Here is a 21,010-nt window from a genome sequence, read left to right as displayed (position 1 = left end):
TCTGAAGACGGCTATCGCGGGTTGGACTGTAGTCTGTAGCTCGGTTTTAGTTGGCAGTGGTGTCCCTGTACGGCTGGCTACGGCAAAGTTGGGTGTGTGAGAGATTTAAAATACTTCTTCAATCCATGAACGGTCACAGTGTACATCGCAACTTCGCAAGTATCCGGGATCCCCGAGGGTGTTTGCTTCCGACTTGTTCTTCGCAGGTGTGGCTTTTAAATTGGGAAGTACGACTAGATCTCGGGATGGGAGGCTCGTACCTGGTGGGCCCCAGTACGGGTGACTCGGAGCGCCTTCATATACATGGCTAATGGAAAAAAAAAAAAAAATCGTTCCGGCTGGGGTTGGTAGTTAAGATTTGATGCATCCGGGTATCCTATGGGGACCTTGGGACTCGCGATTCGATGGAAGGCGAGGCTCTAGTCAGTCAGGGAGTGTGTTATCTAACGTCGTACGTAACTATCCAACGTTCGAAGGAATACTGGACCCTGGTTGTGAGGTAAGTCATGGCCATATGGTCGAGTAGACATTTCAGCGCTCTTCGAACTTTGAAGTCCCCAGAACCGTTGTCGGAGCGCTTGGTAGGTGATTCTATCCGTTCGCTACCGCGCGGAAGCACCTAGTTAGTCGCTGCTGTGCACATAAACAGCCCACAAATCACGACACTGCTGGGAAGGTTTTGTCTTACATCCGCAAAGTCTCTGCCCTTCGAAGCGTTTGTGATGTCGTTAAGTGTGGGCTGAGTGTGGGATTGTCCGTGTCTTGGGGATTCGGAGGCTTCGACTTTTTGAGATTTATCGTGGTACTCTGAGCAGCCTGTTCTGGGAAGCTTCGAGCTTGAAAATCATACAGTGGGATTTCCATGCGATCAGGAAGTAAAGTAGGACTTCCTAGGGATCGGCACGCTTTGGTGCTGTATCGGTTGCGAGATGAGGCGCGAGCGAGTGTAGTACACGGGCACGGATGAGCCGACGACAAGGATGTTGTTTGTGGACGACTTCTTACTGGATTTGTAGATGCCATTAGAGCGCTTAAGGACCCACGAGCGGGTGTTTCGGCTAGGAGTGTAGCGCCCGTATATCCACAGGAGGAATTACGTGTTGCGTTTTTGGGTATAAAAGCCTCTTCAGCCGTTCTCTCGATTGTTCATTGGGAACAAGCAACGTGTTCTCTAATCTCTAAACCAAAGCCTTCAAGGAAAGCCACACGCCACACTTTATACCCGTGAGGAGCCAACTTCCGCTTGGGCTAGACCTCTCTTTTGCTTCCCACCTCCGATATCTTTCAGATCCTTCTACAATATGCAATTGAAGAATCTCACCCCATTCCTCGCCATCGTGCTCTCAGTTATAGGAGGCACCAACGCCCAAGGCCAATCGTACATCCTACCCTGGTACGGTGGACAATGGTGCAACGACCAGACCATCGTCGGTCTAGCCATCGCCGACGCACCGACCGGGGGGTGCCGTCTCATCCGAAGCACGACCAACGGGGCACACAACGTTCACAGTTTTGCGGCCAATGGAGCTGGGAGGTTTAATATCCGCGTGTGTACTGGATTTGGATGTGATGGGCATTGTGTGTGGACTGGGCCTGTACGTCCTCCAGGGGGTGCGTGTTGGAATAGGCTCCCGCATGAGGATCCTTGGAGGAGCTACGAGGTTGTTTGGGCGTAAAGACGTGACGGATTCGGAATACTTCTATGTTTAATGTTTGTGGCTGTCTGTTCGTCGTTTTGACTGAATGTATGTTTATTTGGTGGAAGGCATGTCTTTCAATAAGATTGTCCGGCTGTGTAGTTTGATACTACGAGCCATGATGCCACATCGGTGGCATCGGTGATCCGGTGCAGAAACTCAGCATTCTTCGAGAGTCGCCTTGGGCGAGGAGGGAACTCTAGTCTCATACTTTGGATTTGATACTGAGGACCTCGCCTCAAAAGACACAGCTGTCGTCACTATAGACGCCGGGCATAGATCAAAGGGATCAAAGTCTTGTGATGGCACACCAAACGGACAATGGGAACGTGACTTGACTCTTACTCGAACTTTGGAACAAACGCGCCTTTCACCTGGACCACCACCATGTCGACAGGTAAACGTACTCTCGCAGCCGCCCTGCGGTCCTCCAAAGACGTCCAAGCGGTCAACCTCCCCGAGACCATTGGATACTTCGTTCAGATTTCGTTGGACGACCTCGATCGCAAGCGGAATGAGATTATGGAGACGGCAACTGACGGTACTTGGGAGAATGCGGACGAAGAGACTACTGACCTTTTTCATGACTTTTTTAGGATCGTTATGAAGGCCGCCAACTGGGCTGCGTTTGCTGACTTTTTAGATGCCCTTGAAGCTCAACATCGACGGGCCTTGTACGCCGGAGCGAATTGTCTTTCGAGAAAGAAGAAGATCTTTGGAATTTATACGCCATCGTTCAGAGAGGCTGTACCGCGTATTATGGAAGATGGAGAGGTCGTGTGGATGGAGTATCCAAGCTTGGTTTTTAACCCCCAGACTGATTTCCATTACGCCGCTGGTTTGAGCGTGGAAGCGAGGGAGTTCATGCAACAGTGTTGGAATGACCATTGTCGTTATATAGATTTGGAGATTGAACTTAGGGATCCGGAGGAGTCGTTCATCGCGCAGTTTGTAGCACAGAGGGGCCCGCTTTTTGGATTCGAGAAGTACCGCTAGTTATCCGTAGCATACACGCACGTCAGTTGGTGTTACGTCCTGCATTTCATTTCAAGTGTCTTGATACTTTCATGATCACCTGTAACGTCTCATAGATAGCTGTACTCGTAGATACTACTTCCCAAAGTGCAACGGAGAAAGCTTTCGCATTAGATCCGGGCCAGCGTAATCGTTAAGCATAATTTACAATCAGTCAAACGAATGTCGAGACCGCCAGCGGCCATATGTTTCGAGCCGAACGGTTGACTACAACCGCTATACGTCTACTATGCGGGCAGACGTATTAAGACTTTGCAGCTTCACCACGGCAGCGCGAAAGGTACCTTCTTGCGTCGCCTGGGTTATTTAACTTCAAGTTCTTGCATCTAGCTCCCTCGGGTACCCATCCCTCTTCATCCTATCAGTTGAAGAGGCGCTTCAGAACCCCTAAAGTCCCGCCTGATAGAGACTTCTGCCGCTGGTAGAAGCTCGGGAACGTCCTTGAAAACAGCGAAGAGCGAGAGAATGGGAGACCGTTCCCAGAGGAGGCTTCGTCGTCGTTATCGAAATCGTCGAAGCATCCCAGAGCGCGACGAATTAGCATGTAGGCTTGAGAGGGGGTGCGAATTCCAGAAGAGACACAATTACTTAGAGCATCCTGATACGACAAGATCTCGTCGACGGAGAGGTATTCCGGGTTGCGATAAGTTTGCAGATAGGAACCCGACGAAGCGGTTGACTTTCCAGAAGTCGGCCAAAATTCGAAGCTGAGCATTGTGAAACTTTCGAAGGGTGGTGATAGTAGGGAGGGTTCGGACGGGCTCCAGTACCGTAGGTGGTTTGCGCGGTGATAGCGTATTTATACTTATTCCAAGGTCTTTGTCTACCGTCGCGTTGCAATGCCACACTTGTCGCGACAACGTCAACGGAACGACAATGGTAGGTAGGTAGGTAGGTGGGTAGCTCTGGCGATTTTTGCAATCGAACTTGAGCATCTTATCTTATCTGATGATTGGTAAGGCCTTTCATGCCCGATAGCGCGTGAAGTTCAACCTAAGTCCTAGTACGCGGAAGTCAACGGTCGCGGAAGAAGTACTGACTGCCTCCTCGTACGAGTCTGTTAGAACGAATGGAACGTGTTGAAGGGGATGAGAGGCCGTTCCGCAGTCGTCTGAAGTCTAAACCGAGTTTAAACCAAGTGCCAAGGCCAACGGAGCTACGTTGGCCTTCGCTTCGGATACCGCCTCACACCCCAACCGAAAACCGATGTAGATTTGATTAACGTACATAGTTCACTTGGAGTGGTGGATCGTCTTGGATCATCGTATCCCGCGCCTGCATCACGGCTAAGTCTAGCTTACCCTCAGCACCATTCATACAGGAAATTGCTGATGGCCCTCCCAGACACGATGGTATACTCGAGTAGTAGGGTACCTAAGAGATAACGCGTTTTGTGGGGTTGCCTTCGTCAAGTATGAAACGTACAGGACTCGCTTTCCCTTGGAACGTGTGTTGTGGCTGCCAATGAACTCCGCAGTGGTGGGGAAGGCCAAATGACGAGACGCCTACGCTACTCCCGCATTCCTCGCTTCTCCATAAGGGTTAGATTTTTGATGACGTCAAGTCGTGGGGAACAAGCTGGAGAGGTATATAAAGACCAAACTTTACTCGCTACCATTTCCCCAGCATCTGCTTCTATCGCTTCCTCTTCACAATGCGTCTCACATTGGCCGTCGTTTCCATCGTCACGCTCGCTCTCCAAGGTCAGTCCAGCACTTCACCATATCGAACAATTAGACGAACCTGATAATGGAATATCTAGCGTCCGCTCTTGCTCATCCCGAGCCCAATAAGCTCGTTGCGCGTCAAGTCCAAGTCCCTAATGACTACCTCGACAACATCCCTGCTCATTGCAGGGATGACTGTGACGACATCACTCGCACTGTCGATGTACTGCGCTCCATCCTTGTTGCCGCCCGTCTTTAAAACTGATTCATTTATACAGCGATGCAGGAGTCTGAGCGGCAATGAGGCTAGAGATTGCACGTGTCGCGAAGATACGCTCGAAGACTATGAGGAATGTCTCCCTTGTGTCCTCGCTGCCGATTCCTCGCTGTCCAATCAACAAGTCCGAACCCAAGTGCGCAATACTCTGAATGGTAGGTCTGCCACACCTTGATGAGTAGTGTATCCTCTGACAGGCCTCGTGTAGACCTCCTTGACTCGTGCAGTGCAGCAGGTCGCCCCGTCAACGACTTCGACTTCGATGACGACGACTACGATGATGACGACGACGACGTGTTCGAAAACCGCCCCACTGGCTCCAACACCGGTACGCCCGCTTCTGGGACCAGCGTTCCCTCCCCCAGACCCACTAATGGTGAGGATACAGGAGGCGCTATCTCCTTTACACGTGGTGGTGTTGGCCTCCGGGCGGCCGTCGGTGCTGGAATAGGGGCCCTTCTTGCCTTTTAATTAGTTTGAATTACGATATGTTCAATCGAGCAGTAATCTTCTCGTTGCCTAATTTTTTGTGTAGCTTCATATGGAATCATCGCATATCCTCATTCTGCCATGGTCACTGCCCGGCGCCAGTTGAACTTGAAGGTTCCGTTGAAGGTTCCGTTGATTGACAATCTCATTGGAAGAGATGAGATTATGTTTGTTCCTAAAGCGATTGGTAAACACTGCACTCGACACCACTTGCATCCATCCGAGCACCTCGGGTGTGTGGGGGTTGCGTCACGTCTTCACGTCTCCTGGACAGAGGGACACATGAATTAATATTTTCAAACTACCGCCATCTATCCTCGAGGCAGTTTCAGGGGCCATCCGCAGTATAGGGCAAGCACACGGAGAAGCGGATGCGTCACCACCCGGGAAGGCAACATGGTTCTTGGGTTCAAAATGGTATCGACTAACATGTTCAAGTTCACAGAGTGAGCACCTCCACCGATTTATCTCACGTCAACGAGCCCTCTATCGGTAGTACCACAACCACCGCGGTCAGGAATTCAGCTCTTTCAAGCTGAATTTAGACACTTTCATTCGCTTGACTGGCATCTCTGTTTGTCTGAACCTCCCGAACTGGGGGTGTTGGCCTCTCAATCAAGCAACGTCAAACATAAACAAAAGAAAGCCGTGATTTCATTCGCGTGAAATCTCTTAGCTCTACTATTCATAACCGTCATGTTGCACACCTACTTATCTACTGCGATCTGTCTGCTGGACGAAAAAGACCACCTTACTGGAGAACGCGAGCAAGCCATCCGCGGCATCTCTCCACCGACTCGAGGCGCTCCTACTAGTCGCGTCAGTCCGGGCTGGTAGTCCCACTAGTATGGACCAACCGCTTACCCCTTTCCGTTGTTAGTGTCGGTGGAAGGCAGTGAAGACGGTTGCTTCTCTTTCATCGGTGCTCTCCTAGAACGGGATTTTCCACGTTTTTCTCCTTTTGACTGCGCTCTGGATGACTGCGGATCAACCATCCATGAATGCGAGTTCGACAACATGGACGAGCGAATGGTACTCACCTTCAACTCAGACATCACCCAATCCTCGTATCCCTCCCTGATTGCGTTGAACTGATGCTTCTTTCTCCCGATGTGCTTCTTGAGGTTGTAGGCGTACAGGCCCGTCGTCTGCGTGGACTTTCCACGCGCATCGAGGCGAATGCTTTGGTCGCAGAGTATGCATCGTACTTCGACGGGGCTGAGGATTTCGACGAAAGGGATCTTGAGCATTTCCTCGACTCGTTCGTCAGGGGCCAGGTAGCTGTCGCCGATTTCGCGTTTCTGTAGGATCCTGGGCTTGGCGCTCTGAGGATGCCAATTGTGTCAGTGCGCGAATGGACAAAAGGAAAGATGAGGAGGCGTACGCTGGAACTGCGGGTGACACGAGCTACTCGTTTCTCGTCGGCTGAAGTGTAGGGATCCTTCGCAGGATGAGGTCTGGATGAGGAGGGGAGACAACGCTAGGAAGTCAAGCTCAGATTTCGGTCCGGTAACTCAGATGGTAAACGAATACTCACATAGCGAGCCATTCTTGGTGTACTGATGGGTGGTATGAACTTCAAAGCTCTAGGCGGAAATGGATGCAAGACTACTGGCTTGGTGAGAGTTGGTAAGTGGGACGAGTGGCAAACTTCGAGGTCTTTGGGTTATAATCAACGACGATCGCCAACGACCAATTTATATCCATTGCCTTAGGCGCTTAAACCTCTCTTTCTTCGCCATCTTCGTGCATTTACAGCTCTTCAAGTGGTCGAGAGAGGGGCAGCTTCGACCTCAAGGCTACAACGTGCCTACCCCATGTCGGAAGCCTGCGCTATCCCCGAGGTTACTGCTTCATCGCATTTGACTCGAGCGGTTGCCGTATTTAGCAATGAGAGAGTGCAATGCGGCAAAGACTAGCTGTCGAGGTTATCGTGAGCCACTCGGCTTCAGGCGTTTCTTGTGTCATATGGTCACCGATTTCAGGTCTTTAATGAGAATCCAGATTCGTAAGAGGAAAATGGGCGTTGTGAAGGGCCTTGAGGGGTCTTGTATGGCATTGTGGGCGCCGGTAGAATGGAGCGAAGGTCGTAAGAAAATGCCCACCCGAAATCTAATCAGCCGCCTGAGACCTCTCCCAACGTATCCAGGTGCAGTTCTCTCCCATTTTCTAACCAGACTTTTGTAACTGTTGCACCCTTCATTGTGGAATGTCACTCTGTTGGACGAGGAACGGAAGAGAGATGATCGAGGGCCGATCTTTTGGCTGCACAGGTTCCGACTGCTAGATAGAGCATCGCCTCGTAAACCTGTTCGTCCACACCACCTTTAGCCACTCAACATCTCTTCTACCTTCAGGCTCGGCAAGTTCATGAAATCCAATTAGAAGCTCTGTCGTCAGCTCCCGTCCCGCGCCGTTTTCTAGGAACCAAATACCTGCTTTTGAACGACTCTCCAATCTATCCGTGACTGTCTGTTCTCAAACCCCATACGTGCGGATTTGAAACCCAGAAATTGTGATGGTAGAACGGAGAAATGGTCGACAGGAACGCGCATCGTCTCGCTCGCGTCGCCCTTCCATAACGAGCTTGAAAAAACATTTTCACCTTGCTTCTTGACCAACTGATGTGCTCGGGAACGAAGAGGGCACCCACAGTAAGTGCTTTAATGAGATGTCTTGCGATCGAGTGGCAACGGAGTCTGAAAGAACAATAGGAATTTGAACGCATTGATGTCACAAAGGAAGGGCTTCGACTTGAATGAGCGTTGTGGGGTGCTAACCGTCAGATAACACTCGCTGGACAGTGGACTATGGGGTATGTACTGTTCAAATTTTTCCCGCGAACAGGGATGAGACTTACTCATGCTGAAAACGCAGATCGCCCGGCGATCACAACACGCAGAGTTGTTGTGTCCCCACAGCATTGCTATATCACGCACGAGTTAGCATTGTAGGGACGGATGGCCCAGTTATATAAGCTCCATTGACCGCGAAAAGCGGGGGTCTGGCTTTGCCCGGACCCGGTGTATTGGAAGTGTGGCCCACCCACGTCCCACTCGTGATCAACTTTGGCTAAGCTACATCGTCTCTCTGATTCAGAGGATAGTCTATCATGATGATGTTACCGTGCCGGCTTAATATTTGCGAATGGGTGTTCTAGGACTACATGCATCGTTGACCTGAGATACACATAACGGATCGCTCCTATACAAGTCTACGCGCATCTGGCCATCCACTGATTGATCCTTGTGCGTCTTTGTCACAGTGCATGTCAATCTGTTTGGCTTTATTAGTATCAGACGCCCTCGTCCTTACCGCCAGCGCTCGCGCGGCGCTATTCACTTCCATAGCCTCCACACACCCTCGTTATTCATTCACGTAGATACCCGTCTTCCGATTCTAGCTTGACCTTGTGCACTATGCGTGTGGTGAACCGAGGTTGAGGCTATTCCACCACACCCGTCCCTTACAGGAGGGCTTACGCTGCTAGGACGCTGTAGTAATAGACTGCACGAGAAGCGCCCGCTGGACTACACCGGAGCGCTCCAACATGGGCGCACAGTCTCAGGGATAATGTACGGTTTACCGAGGGTACATGCTTATTCTAACTACAAAAAAGCCAATACAATTGGAGGTTGACAGCCATACAGGTCGTCATACAGGTCGTTTCATCGGTCGAGACGAAATTGCTTCAGTAAACCCTTTTCCTTTCATCTGGCTGAACTCCTTCCTGTCCAGCATTACACTTTCTCTCCCGACAAGCCTACACCTTCTCCTCCTTCTCCGTGGCTTTGACATCAAAAGAAGTAACTCCGTCGTCCAACGCACTGTCAGCGCCCGATCGCGTCTGAGCCTGAGTCTGAGTCGAATCTCTCAAACCATCCGTAGCTGCGCCCTCTTCGAACGCAGCTTTCGACTTTTCAAAGTGCGATCCATGGTTTCTGTTAGTCGTCCGTCTGTCAGTCGAGTAGCAGCACAGCTGTTGCCCTAGACGCACTCTGGCCCGATTATGGTGATGAAGATCACGAATGCGGCGATTACACCGATGAAGATGCCTTGTACCTAGAGTGAGTGGTCTTAAGGGAGGGGTCTAATGAATGGCAAAAAATGAGTAGAGTAGTACCTTGGCGTAATCCGGGACTACAGTGGGAACACCGTCTTTTATGATTGTAGTCTTCATGTTGTTGCCCCCAGCTAAGTACCATCCTTGGTCAGTGACAAGATAATAGAGATGGAGTTTGGAGAGAAGCAACGCACTTGCTTCGATCTGTGCCGACGCTGCGGATATCATCTACCAAAATATGAGTCGTATTGGAAGGGAGATATACTAACGCGTGACAGGGACTTACATTTCCAATCTGGTACGCGACGCCAGGGAATGTGGCTCGAAAAGCCGGTGGCGACATTTCGGCTAGCTGGATTGGGATCTTCGAGAATGGATTAGATTCTCCGAGAATATAGGCGCGCATTTAGGAATATGAATATGTGGACTCACCACTCCCCAAGCGCCTTGAACCCCTACTTGGAGGAAGAACGCACCGGCGGAAAGACCTCCGAAAGAGGATGGGAGGATCCATAGTGGGATAAAGGCTGAGTCGGTGGAAGATCATGAGTAGTAGGATTAGGATACTACTCATGTTTGTGGTTCAGGCGCACGCACCTCCCACAAGACATACGAATATCCTGTGGGGCTTTATGAAGACGAGTATGGGTAGAGAGTCATGAGCACTTACACGATGGTCAACCGTCTGCCAATGTGCTGGCTGACGTATCCCGCGATGACACCACCGCTGTACGACCCAACTTTGAGTCGGTTAGATCTTCAAGACATTGTCTACGCACGTTATAGCACCCTAAAAGCGAGCCAGATGGTCAGGATAGATAATTAGTACAGGGGATGAAATGGGTATGACATACGCAGTTTCCGATAATCGTTGCGATGGTTGCGTCGTGAGGGGTAAAGTTCTTCGAGGTCTGCAGATAGGTGGGGTAGAGATCCTGGGAGCCGTGCGAGAGGAAGTTGAATCCTATGTGTTTCGACACTAAGCAGTTGACCCTGTTTATGGCTGGCTCGACATACCGGTCATCAGTAGTACAGCATAAATACAAAGCATCCAGTGGTTCTTCAACATCTCCTTCGTCTCCTTCAAGAATATTCTAGTCTTGGTACCAGCAGACGTAACACTGCCCTTCCTCCTCTCCTCCTCTCTCGCCCTCAAGAACACTTCGCTCTCGGGTACAACCGCGCGAACGCCCGCAGCGAACAAGCTAATCGCAGCCGCAGTCCAGAATAAAGCTCTCCACCCCGGTTCGACACTGGGCACGAGCTTGAGGTTGATACACGCGGCGAGGAGGTAGCCGACAGCGTAACCTTCTTGAAGGAAGCCTGAAGCGATGCCGCGGGCTTCGACGGGGAGGTTCTCGAGGGCGGTGGAAGCGGCTAGACCCCATACCCCGCCCATTCCGATACCGAAGAGCGAGCGGAGGGCGAGGAATTCGGGGAAGGTGTTGACGAAGCCGGCGGCGAGTTCGAGGATGGCGACGAGGATGAGGTTGGCGACTAGAGGCCATTTGCGTCCGAAGCGGTCAGAGGCGATTCCGAAGATTACCTGGAAAAGGTGAGGCGTCGAGTGATCTGTTAGATGTGGGATTGTAGACTTACTGCACCCAACGAGCGGAACAGAAGCGTTAAGGTGATGGATGTCGTCTGTTCAAAGCTGTTAGAACTTGGAAGGGAAAACTATGGCCTTACGATTGTCACGTACGATAGTGTGTGTCGATTTTCCGAACTGATCTTGGAGGTGTATGACGCTCAGAGAAACCGAGAAGAAATCTATGGCGTCGCAGGTCCATGCTAACCATCTACGCGCGAATGATCGTCAGCTAAATTCCAAATGTGGATACGGAGGATAAAGGCAAGGAAGGCGCCAACGATACCGATGCCCAGCCAAGACAATGTTCAACGCAATGAACCACAGTGCTTGGCATCATCATACCATTCAATAGCGAACTTGAACTCACCCAGACCAAAATTGGGCCCATTGAACCCAAGTCAGGCTAGCCAAGACTGTCAAGAGAGGTCTCGCGTCCTCTCGTTTCTCCTTGCGAGGAACGAGGTTTCGTAGAAAGTACGGTGCCATCCTTCAAGTCGAGAGCGATCGACGACGGGAAGAACAGAGCGTCACAGAGAGAGAACAGAAAACGAAAGTGGGGATGGGGAAGGAGATACAGCAAGTAGCAGGGAAGGTTCTCAGTTTATCTTCGCCCTGCAGATGTCAGATAGTGGAGCGACCTTGGATCCGAAGCGTGTGGCATAGGAGTACGCGTCCTTTATACGCTCAAACTATGTGATGAGAAGCAGTTGGAAGGGTCATTTGGACACCCTCTACGTGAGACTTGAGCAAGCCGCCACAGTACTACTGAAGGGGATCCGACTAGGATGGTCGAAGAAGAGCCATGTAACTCGGTCATGATCAGTAGTGGCAGTGGTGCGGCTAGGGTCAACTTTAAAGAGTGGGTTCTTGTTTAGCTAACGCGAAGAACGACGCGGGGTTAGGGCTACGCCGAGTGCTAAGAATAGCCTGTCTGTCCCATCAGCTTCGACACTCGAAAGGTGGTATTCCACTGTTGTATCTGGACCGCACTTTCGAAGTGCCGTTTGCTTCCAGGAGTCCTGCGGAGAACGGGATTGTTCGTGGGTGGAATACATACGCCATCTGAGTAGAGAGAAGCGCGAAAGTGATATCATTCCAAGAGGTGATCCACAGACGGAGACGGCGAACATGGAAACGTGTCTCCTTACCCAGCTTCCACTGAGGAAGCCTCAAGACCCGAGAACATTAAGTCTCACGAGGCTTCAAGACTCATGCGCGATGGAATCATTTGACCGTGCTGTCCTCAAAGGCTAGTACTAATCTATCCACAGGTGACGGGAACAGAATATGCGAATCCAATCTCAGGGGGGCGGTGAAGGACGGTTTTCCACATCACAATCCCACGAAGCTCCGTCGCGAACATCGAGGCTCGGTAGACGATTTTGCTCGATGCAAAGGTGGGTTGCGGGGTGGCGATTATCAGCCTGAACAGAGAGAAGCGACGAAGGGCTGAGAGCGCCATGTCGAAGACCTACTACCGGAGAGAACTTGACGATCGCCCGGATTTTTGTGAGTTTGCGTATCACAGTTGGTTCCCCGTCAAGGCAAGCGTTAGCCGATGTACGAAAGGCTCAAACACTTCTGCAACGGATTCAGAAGTCGAACGTTTGTATCCGATCTCACTCGAGTGCGATCATACTTGGGTCCTTATTGTAAAGATTCACCCTAGTCCCTCCGCCTCTTCGGTGGTGAGAACGATCGTTTAGGTCGAGTACGACCTAAGACCTCTAAAGCGAAGCGCCTGGAGCCAGGGCCAGTCGGCGTTTCCTTTTATAGACTTACTTCCGCCATGGTGCATTGGTGATTGATCTCTGCCCGGCGTTTCCGTTGTCATTAGATCCTCGAGGCCCAAAGTAAGCGCCAATATACCATAGCCGACGACAATCTCGCCAGGTAAGCAGGAGAATTAACCCTCGTTCGCGAAGGAAAAGAGAAACGGTGGATTCGTAGAAATACACACATGCACTTCGCTTTCTGGCCTCCCCTCCAATACACAACCTCGACCCATCCTCCGCCTTAATACGAAACCCACCCCACCCCCATCCCTCCGCCTTAACTGAACCACCCCACCCCCACCCCTCCGCCCTACCCCAAATATACCCCTAATGCAAAACCTTACTCAACCTCTGCACCTCATTCAACAACAAATCGCCCTTCTTGACCACCTGCTCGTACTGCGCCGTCTTGGTCGAAGGACGGGTGGTCTCGACGATCCCGTGGACCTTGTCGATGCGCGCGTGGATGCGGCCGTAGGCTATGAAGCGGGAGAGTTCGCTGGGGAGGAGGGGTGGTTAGTACTGTGGGTGATTGAGGCAAGTGGACGGGGGTGTGGGGAAGGAGGGAGGGAGGGAGGCAGACTTGAAGGAAATGACTCTTCGCGGAGGGGAACGAGACGACCCATCAGAGGAACGAGAACGAAGGACCCTCGGAGGTCCAGGAAAAGAACCTCCCCCACCAACAAACGAGTAACGAGTAACGAAAAACTCCCCACAGAAACACACAAAAAAGGAGAACGAAACTCACCTATCAACAAACCCAACGCTAACACCAAACGCCCGCGCCAGACTCTCGAGCGTTAAGCTTCGGTAGCTCTCGAGCAGCTGGGAATAGGCGAGGATGCGCATTTCGCGGACGTAGTACCGCGAGTGAGGGTTGAGGATGCGGGAGGGGATGAGGAAGGTTTGTTCGAGGGTTGCTGTGGAGGAGGGGGAGGGTTAGTATGGTGGTAGGAGGAGGGGGAGGAAGGTGTTGGGAGGAGGGTTAAGAGGTGGAGAGGGGAGGGATAGTGGTGTGGAATGCATGAAGGGAGGAAAGGGGACAAGATTCAGAGCAGAGCCGCGACGTCGAACGAAGGATTAACAAAAGTGTTCCATTGGGGTGCTCGAAACGTAGATACTCCCGACACGAATATCGAGAAAAAGGAGATGGGAGACATGAAGGACCAGCAAAGGGAACCCTTCTGGAAGAACTCCAGAAACAAAAGGCATCACCTCCCAGGATGAAAAGACATCCCCTCCTCTCAGAAGCGAAAAATTGACCTCGGAGAAAGAGGGAGGGAACTCACCGAGAGCGACGAAGAATTTATCGTAATGGCAGTCGTATAGGTTCTTGGTGAGGTCGCCGAGGACGGGTACCTCGGGGATGACTTGGTTGACTTCGGGGGCTGAGAGGATCTGTGGGACGAAAGGAGGGTTAGCGTCAGGAAGGAAGAGGGTCACGGAGACCAAGGGGGACGGTTAGGGAACGGGCAGGGGAGGGAGGTGTTCGACTCCCTACCGACGCGCCAAGAGACGATATCGATCTCTGCGCCTACGTCCATACAAGACGCCTAGGGCCTCTCAACTCGTAGTTATAACAAACGACAACTCACCCTCTTCTTCAGCTCTGTCCTCTCCAAGCTGACAACACCAGCGACGACGCCCATGGTGACAAAGTCGTTGAAGGAGAGGATTTCGGTGGCGGTGAAGGTGGAGAGGGCGTCGAGGAAGAGGTCGGCGGCGCGTTTGAATTGGCGGATGGAGATGAGGTAGAGGGCGCGGTAGACTTTGAGGCGGTTGCGGCGGTCCCAGTCGCCGCCTTCGTCTATTAGTCTGCGGGAGGGAATGGGGGTTATTTAAGCTTTAGGGAGTAAGGAGCGGGGAACACACTTTTCGGCCTTGTCCATATACTCGGTCACGAGCGCTGTATCGCCAAAGAAGAACCCGATTCTGACGATGGTGAGCACGATGTCGATGCGTGAGCCGAGGCCTGGTGTCTTTTCCAGCGCGAGTTTTTGAGCTTCGAGGGCTCGTTGCTGGTCAGGCAGGGATGTTAGTGGGGAAAGACGAGATATAGGCAAGACGATGTAGGAAAAGCGATGGAAGAAAGACGATGGAGGAAAGACGATGTAGAGGAAAGATGATATGATTATGTAGAAAAGACGAGATATATGCACACCTTTTCACCGATCCTAGTCAGATAATTAGCCCTAGCTTTCAACCCCTCAGAAATCTCCGTCTCGCCCTCCGTCTTCCTCGCCTCCTCGAGTTTCTCGTCCAACTTTTTCAGTTCTTCCTCGTTCTTCTTCTCTAGGCGTTCGAGGAGTGCTTGGTCGAGGGGTATAGGCGCGAGCGTAGAGGATGAAGGCGTGGGTGAGGAGGGGGATGTGGAGGAGGAGGAGGCGATGGAGGTTATGTTGCGGTACCAGGGGCCCATTTCTATATTGCGGTAGAGGTGGATGGGTGCGTTAGAGAGGATGTGGGAGGAATGGGGAGGGGAGGGACGTACCATCGGCTTCGACGCCCTCTAACAATTCTTTCCTCGCCTTCTCGTGCAGATGTTCCAATCTCGGGTTGGAAAGCACGAATAAGCTCTGGGGGAGGTTCAAGTTGGGGATGGGGAGGATCTCTTCGTCGCTTGACATCTTGGTTGCTTATTTGTAGGACTGGGTGTTGACGAGGCTAGAGGTTTGGGAGGTTAGTCGTTGAAGAGAATATCTGTTGGAGCAGACGAGATGCTACCAGGAACGAGGAACGCGGGGCGATCAAGTCGAGTGGAAAGGCAAGGTGATGGCGCCAGACGCCAGACGCGTCATCTCATCTTTCCCACGGGGTGACGCGTCGTCTCGATTCGCATCTATCGGATCCTTTAACGTATCTCATCTTCCTCCTCGTCCTCGTCGTCCCTGTTGCCATTCCAATTTGTCTCTCTACCTCTCCTGAACTTTGGGTTCATCAGTGCATAGTCTGATTTAGAACAGCGCTTCACGAATCCTCGCCCAAGATGTCGGTTGATACGTCGTCTCTGATCTCACAAGCTGAGGGAGTGGTGTCTACCAACCCTGCGCAAGCGGAGGCGCTGTACCAGCAGGTGTTGGCTGCTTCGTCTGGTGCGCCTTCATCCTCTTTCTTCTATTGTGTAACTGCACAACTGACATCTTCGTTCTCGAAACCCTCAACCCGTATCTTGTATCCTCGCCTTGTACAAATCGTCTATCGTCGTCTCGTACGAATCGTCTATCCCCGCGTCGTACAAATCGTCTCTCGCCGTGTCGCTCGTACGATGTGGTCCTCCACCCGCTACAGCCTCGTCAAGCAACACAGACCCAACCGTCCAAGCCCAAATCCTACGCGACCAGGAAACGGCGTTGGTCAAACTTGGAGAACTGTATCGGGACCAGAAGTGCGTCTAATTTCTCTTTGTGTTTTGCGTATTCCATACTGTTGTGGGAGTACTCGCTGGTACTTCTCGTCGCGTCTGCCTCGACTTTCTCTCGCTTGCTGATTTTGTTCTCGCTTCCGTCATCTGGTTCCCCCTTCATTCGTCTCGTTCACACTTCCCCCTCGTCTCTTTCGTGAACGAGAAGGAATGCTAACGACTGTATCACAGGAATGCAGCTGCGTTATCCAAAGTGATCACTCAATCACGCGCGTTCATGTCGTCCACGGCGAAGGCTAAGACTGCCAAACTCAGTGCGTTATTAGATTGTTGTTTTTGGGGTCTGAGAGGTGGACTGATCGTCGTTTTCTTGTTCCTCTCGCGCATCTCTTTTGCGTTGTTTTGGCCATCTCGATTCTCTCGGTCATGCTCTCTCTTCGACGTACCCCACCGCACGGTTCCGACACACCTCTGTTCCCAAATTCACACCTCTCGGCGCCAACTCGACTACATATTCCTCGCCGTTCCATCCCACACCCCCCAACCCACACCCCTCCACCTCACACCAATAACCGCCCCCACTTCCATCCCCGCACGCAGTCCGAACACTCCTCGACTTCTTCACCTCCATCCCGAACAGCCAAGACGTCCAAAAACAGACGCTCGTCGATAATATTGCCTGGGCGAAAGCGGAGAAGAGGATCTTTTTGAAGCATAGTTTGGAGACGAGGTTGGCTGGGCTGTGAGTAGTGTGTTGGTTTATTTGATTTGGTGGACGTGGTTTTGGGGGCGGGTGGAAAGCGCTGTTGGGCGATGGTGGAGAGCTTCGTTCTGCTCGTCGCGGCCTTTTCTTTCCTCGTACCCTCCCTTTCCTCCTCGCTATACCCTCTCTTTCTCCTCCCACCTTCCACCGACCGTCCAACTAACGATAACTCCTTCTCCCCTGCAGCTACCTCGACGCGCAGCAGTTCCGTCCGGCCCTGACGCTCGTCGACACCCTCCTCCAAGAACTTAAGCGTTTGGACGATAAGCTTATTCTGACGGAGGTGCATTTACTTGAGAGCAAGATTTATCGCGGGACGGGGAATTTGGCCAAGTCGAAGGTACGCTAACACCTTTCTCTGTCGATCTCTACCTCCTACCTTTGCTACCCCTCCTCCTCTTCACCCTCCCTTCTATCCCTCCCCTCTCCCTCCCTACGCACAACTCATCACTAACGCTTGCGCTCGTCGTCCACAGGCAGCCCTAACCTCCGCCCGCACAGCCGCGAACAGCATCTACTGCCCGCCTCCTCTGCAAGCCGCGCTTGACCTGCAGTCTGGGATTTTGCATGCTGAAGATAAGGATTATACGACGGCGTATTCGTATTTTTATGAGGCGTTTGAGAATCAGAGTTCCCAGGGGGATAGCGGGGAAGGGGCACTCAGGAGTTTGAAGTATATGCTTTTGTGTAAGATTATGTTGAATTTGGTGCGTTTTTTCTTTGGTCGTTCGTCTTGTGTCGTGGTGGTGCTGATTTGTGGTGTTTTGCTTCCTCGTGACGTTCGCTCGTTCGTTCGTTCGTTGTACCTCGCCCTCTCCGCCCCTCGCTTCGCTCGTTCGATAGCCCGAAGATGTCACCTCCCTCCTCACCATCAAGCTCGCCGCCAAGTATGCCCAGCTGCGCGATGTGGAGAGTATGCGTGCCATTGCGCGGGCGCACCAGAATAGGAATTTGGCGGATTTTGAGAAGGCGTTGAGGGAGTATAAGGATGGTGCGTGCGTTTTTCTTTTGGTGTTTTGTTTTTGTTGGTGGTCCACCGTCTCGGTGGAGTTCCTCCTGCGCCGCTATACCTCTCATCCGACCGCCTCTCCTCATCCCACCGCCTTTCCCATTCCTCCTTCTCCTCCGGCCGTTGACAATCGCTAACCCCCGACACCCCATAGAACTCTCCTCGGACCCAACGATCCGCTCGCACCTCGCGGCGCTGTACGACACGCTGCTGCAGCAGAACCTTCTCCGGATTTTTGAGCCTTATTCGGTGGTTGAGATTGCGCATGTGGCTGAGTTGGTGGGGCAGGAGAGGCAGGGTGTTGAAGCCAAGTGAGTGTTTGTTTTCGAGTTTTTATTCATTTCGTTTCGTCTCGCTTCGTTTGGGTTGGGTTGGATGGTTGGATTTTGTTTGGGTTGGATGGTTGGTTGACGTTTGGGTTGGATGGTTGGTTGACGTTTGGGTTGGATGGTTGGTTGTCGTTTGGGTTGGATGGGTTTCTCTTTGTTTGCGTTGGACGATGATGATACGGTTTTTACCGTTCATTTTTCCTGTGGTTTTTCGTTCGCGTACTGATGATTTCTCGCTCTAGACTCTCGCAGATGATCCTCGACAAAGTCTTCAACGGCGTTTTGGACCAAGGGCGAGGGTGTCTATTGGTGTTTGATCCTCAAGAGGTTGATGTACGTGTGCCTGTTTTTTCTTCCTGTTCAATGGTGTTGGTTGTTCGGTTCTGCCTTTTCGAGGAGGACGTCGTTCTTCGTCCGTTTCCAACGATGTTATCGTTTCACCGCTGTCACCGTCCTCCTTCCTTTTTATTCAACATTACGGCGCTTTCCCCCTTTTTTTCTCCGACGTGTGATGTGTAAATGTTCATGGACTGACTAACGTAATCTCCGCAGAACATGTACGGTCCCGCGATCGAAACGCTCGAAGAGGTGGGCAAGGTGGTGCAATCGCTGTATGCAAAGGTACGCTCCTTCCTCGTGTATCTTGTTTACTTGAATGTGCGACTAATCTTCTTGAATTGAAGACTGTCAAGATCGCATAGGTTTCGGTCGTTCGCCTTTTTCGCTCGGTGTATAATTTTCAAGTGTACATTCTACCGTTTTTTTTATCTTCGTTCGTCGTGAATGTATTCTTCGTTCTGACTTGTCGATGGAGATGTTTGGTTTACGGCGGCTGGTATTCCTCGCTCGTTTATGCTGGCTGCTGGGCCCTGGCGTTCCTCCCGGTAGGGGTGCTGTGGAAGTTGAGTCAGAGTTGGGCTTCGGACCTCGGAGCGAGCAATGATCAGTGTAGGCTGAAAAATGAGTTCATCTGAGGCGAAGGTGGGTACAGTGTACCAGATGGTGGTGAAATTTACGTGCTTCTGAGCGGTGGGCGAGTGGCTCAGCTAGCGCCTCTCATCGACTCTAGGTTTCTGAAGAATACGAATTCTAGATACAAACTTGACAGTAAGGGTACATCCGTTCGCGCTAGGGTTCTAATGACTCTCGCCGCTCTCGAGGACTTGCTTGTTTAAGGAGGTGTTTGAGTAGTTCGCCTGACGACCCGTCATTCGCGAGTACCGTCTTGTCTTCAAGGTCCCTCATTATCCTATCAATGTAGTCAGTCGCGCCCGCAAGATGAGCAATCCTCGCGAATGCAGCATGAATCTCGAGGTATCGAGGGCTGGGAAGAGGAAGGTTTTCAGGATCGCTGGATTGGAACCGGACGATTTTGGGGAAGTGCTTGATAATAAAGGGTTCGGGTGCCTCGAGTTCGTAAGTGTTAGGCTCCGCGTTTGGATCGCGCTGGAAGATAAGTAGGCGAGGGGGAGGTGAGATGAGAAGAGGAGGTGGGCTCACCGAAGGGGCAAACCATAATCTGAGCATGTGGAACGCGCCCTGTATGTTTGGGTCCAATGTCATCACATTCTCTAGCCGGTGGACGTTGGGACCTTGTAATTCGTCGAGGATACAGGTGTACCCGAATTTTTCGAGTATCGTCGAAACGCTCGCACTCCAGTTACTCTGCCGCGGAGGGAACGAATGAGGTAGACGTTCGACCCAAGAAGGTATAAATTACCTTGTCGACGTCGGTATCGCGGTTCATGACCCCCGCAAAGATATGGGAGCACTGGGTCACAGCCCACCGACCGCTCGGGCTGTCTTTGAGCTCTGCGAGGATCTCAGGAAACTGGTCGCAAGCCATTGCATCGAAGGCGCCGGTAATCATGCAACGGTACCCGTCACGCTTCAAAGCCTGGAGGGCGAAGATATAGTTAACTTTAGGGCGAGATCGTCTTCGAATTAAGGGTGCGTACATATTTCTTGGCTGACCAGTGGTCTTTCGGCTGCACGCTCGAGCCCTTCGCATCCTCTACTCGAAGGTCTCGATTGAACCGGTCACCGGGAGGCGTTCTCGTCTTTGCTGTGTTTGAGTGAACTATCCATGACGAAGTCAGTCCTTTTCGAACCTTCCAAGCGACCACGTTAAAGCTCACGAAATCGGATGAAGGACAAAAACGCCTCCCCAAACTCCAACAGTTTTCCGTCATCGCCATTGCACGCGATGATACCTTCGGCAACAGACGCTCTGGCTTTATCTGTCGGTGTGTGGTGTAGGAGGTACCCGAGGATCCGACATAGTACCAAGTTCCTTTGTTCACCAAGGTCCGTGTCCAGCTTCGGTCGACTCGAATGTGCCTGTGCAAAGTCCGTCTGTGTCTCCTCGGTTCGTTGACTGAGAGCCAACAGTCGCGTCTCGAGCTCCAGAATGACGTTGTAGGCCCTTTCGGCGGCGTCTACGCTTTGGATGGGCAAGGGGAGCGAGGACGGAAGTTTGGACATGGTGGTCGATCACAAGCAACAGGTGAAACCCTGGCAGGACTCCCCCTTTCTCGTCGTTGTCGCACTTTCAAATTTGGCCGAAATTCAGCGCATGAACATCGGGGTTGGGTGTTTCATCTCGTTCTTTGGATCGAACATCGCCTAGAGGCCTTTTCATGAACATAAAAGTGATGTAAATAAGACATCTAGCGAATGTACGAGAGTGGATGTATTAGTCCGAATTTGAGAGGCTGTACGGTTTCATCCAATCTTGAAGAAAGAACGCGTAACAAGAGTAAATTATGTCGCAAAAACCTTGATGGCGAAAAGCCTTGAACGTAGCGAGGTCATATGAAGGCAACGACACAAGGAAATGGCAAGGGGAAAGAGGACAACAACGGGAGATATTTATAGAAGGCTAAACATCGTTACATGGACCATTAAAAGAATCAAAAGAGGGGCAAGACGGTCCAAGCAGGAGCGAAGAACCT

The 21,010-nt window shown here is 51.7% G+C and overlaps 8 protein-coding genes across 8 annotated transcripts; 4 read left to right on the top strand and 4 right to left on the bottom strand.

The window, feature by feature from the left end:
• Positions 1-1,301: 1,301 nt before the first annotated feature.
• On the top strand, positions 1,302-1,710 carry CC1G_10166 (hypothetical protein; the record flags this gene model as incomplete). The annotated part of the gene is made up of 2 exons (XM_001840740.2): positions 1,302-1,547; positions 1,609-1,710. The coding sequence occupies 2 exons, from the start codon at positions 1,302-1,304 to the stop codon at positions 1,708-1,710; spliced, it is 348 nt and encodes a 115-aa protein (XP_001840792.2).
• A 374-nt stretch (positions 1,711-2,084) lies between these two features.
• On the top strand, positions 2,085-2,693 carry CC1G_10167 (hypothetical protein; the record flags this gene model as incomplete). Its single annotated transcript, XM_001840741.1, has 1 exon — positions 2,085-2,693. The coding sequence occupies one exon, from the start codon at positions 2,085-2,087 to the stop codon at positions 2,691-2,693; it is 609 nt and encodes a 202-aa protein (XP_001840793.1).
• Positions 2,694-4,386: 1,693 nt separating this feature from the next.
• CC1G_10168 (hypothetical protein) lies at positions 4,387-5,247 on the top strand (the record flags this gene model as incomplete). The annotated part of the gene is made up of 4 exons (XM_001840742.2): positions 4,387-4,435; positions 4,495-4,622; positions 4,678-4,831; positions 4,885-5,247. The coding sequence occupies 4 exons, from the start codon at positions 4,387-4,389 to the stop codon at positions 5,145-5,147; spliced, it is 594 nt and encodes a 197-aa protein (XP_001840794.2). The 3' UTR covers positions 5,148-5,247.
• A 778-nt stretch (positions 5,248-6,025) lies between these two features.
• CC1G_10169 (hypothetical protein) lies at positions 6,026-6,714 on the bottom strand (the record flags this gene model as incomplete). The annotated part of the gene is made up of 4 exons (XM_001840743.2): positions 6,026-6,145; positions 6,206-6,490; positions 6,550-6,645; positions 6,703-6,714. 4 exons carry the CDS (start codon positions 6,712-6,714, stop codon positions 6,026-6,028), a joined length of 513 nt encoding a protein of 170 aa, XP_001840795.2.
• A 2,214-nt stretch (positions 6,715-8,928) lies between these two features.
• Positions 8,929-11,444, bottom strand: CC1G_10170 (carboxylic acid transporter; the record flags this gene model as incomplete). The annotated part of the gene is made up of 14 exons (XM_001840744.2): positions 11,187-11,444; positions 10,931-11,027; positions 10,828-10,872; positions 10,246-10,774; positions 10,083-10,192; positions 10,008-10,018; positions 9,899-9,955; positions 9,826-9,848; positions 9,661-9,755; positions 9,515-9,592; positions 9,423-9,456; positions 9,289-9,359; positions 9,163-9,227; positions 8,929-9,106 (listed from the first exon to the last, which is right to left on the bottom strand). The coding sequence occupies exons 1-14, from the start codon at positions 11,303-11,305 to the stop codon at positions 8,929-8,931; spliced, it is 1,512 nt and encodes a 503-aa protein (XP_001840796.1). The 5' UTR covers positions 11,306-11,444.
• A 1,477-nt stretch (positions 11,445-12,921) lies between these two features.
• On the bottom strand, positions 12,922-15,221 carry CC1G_10171 (proteasome 26S subunit; the record flags this gene model as incomplete). The annotated part of the gene is made up of 7 exons (XM_001840745.1): positions 12,922-13,093; positions 13,343-13,514; positions 13,884-13,992; positions 14,190-14,409; positions 14,467-14,612; positions 14,756-15,015; positions 15,086-15,221. 7 exons carry the CDS (start codon positions 15,219-15,221, stop codon positions 12,922-12,924), a joined length of 1,215 nt encoding a protein of 404 aa, XP_001840797.1.
• Positions 15,222-15,471: 250 nt separating this feature from the next.
• CC1G_13483 (proteasome regulatory particle subunit) lies at positions 15,472-18,860 on the top strand. Its single transcript, XM_001840746.2, has 11 exons — positions 15,472-15,686; positions 15,883-15,979; positions 16,187-16,269; positions 16,556-16,697; positions 16,905-17,058; positions 17,195-17,425; positions 17,562-17,709; positions 17,882-18,038; positions 18,299-18,389; positions 18,609-18,677; positions 18,740-18,860. The coding sequence occupies exons 1-11, from the start codon at positions 15,581-15,583 to the stop codon at positions 18,755-18,757; spliced, it is 1,296 nt and encodes a 431-aa protein (XP_001840798.2). The 5' UTR covers positions 15,472-15,580; the 3' UTR covers positions 18,758-18,860.
• A 276-nt stretch (positions 18,861-19,136) lies between these two features.
• On the bottom strand, positions 19,137-20,540 carry CC1G_13484 (hypothetical protein; the record flags this gene model as incomplete). Its single annotated transcript, XM_001840747.2, has 4 exons — positions 19,137-19,721; positions 19,777-19,953; positions 20,015-20,136; positions 20,195-20,540. 4 exons carry the CDS (start codon positions 20,538-20,540, stop codon positions 19,185-19,187), a joined length of 1,182 nt encoding a protein of 393 aa, XP_001840799.1. The 3' UTR covers positions 19,137-19,184.
• Positions 20,541-21,010: the final 470 nt, after the last annotated feature.

The sequence above is a fragment of the Coprinopsis cinerea genome, assembly GCF_000182895.1.
Source record: "Coprinopsis cinerea okayama7#130 chromosome 7 map unlocalized cont3.7, whole genome shotgun sequence".
NCBI classification, from domain to species: domain Eukaryota; kingdom Fungi; phylum Basidiomycota; class Agaricomycetes; order Agaricales; family Psathyrellaceae; genus Coprinopsis; species Coprinopsis cinerea.
Note: the sequence above shows the minus strand (reverse complement) of the source record. Positions and strands in the feature narration are given on the sequence as shown.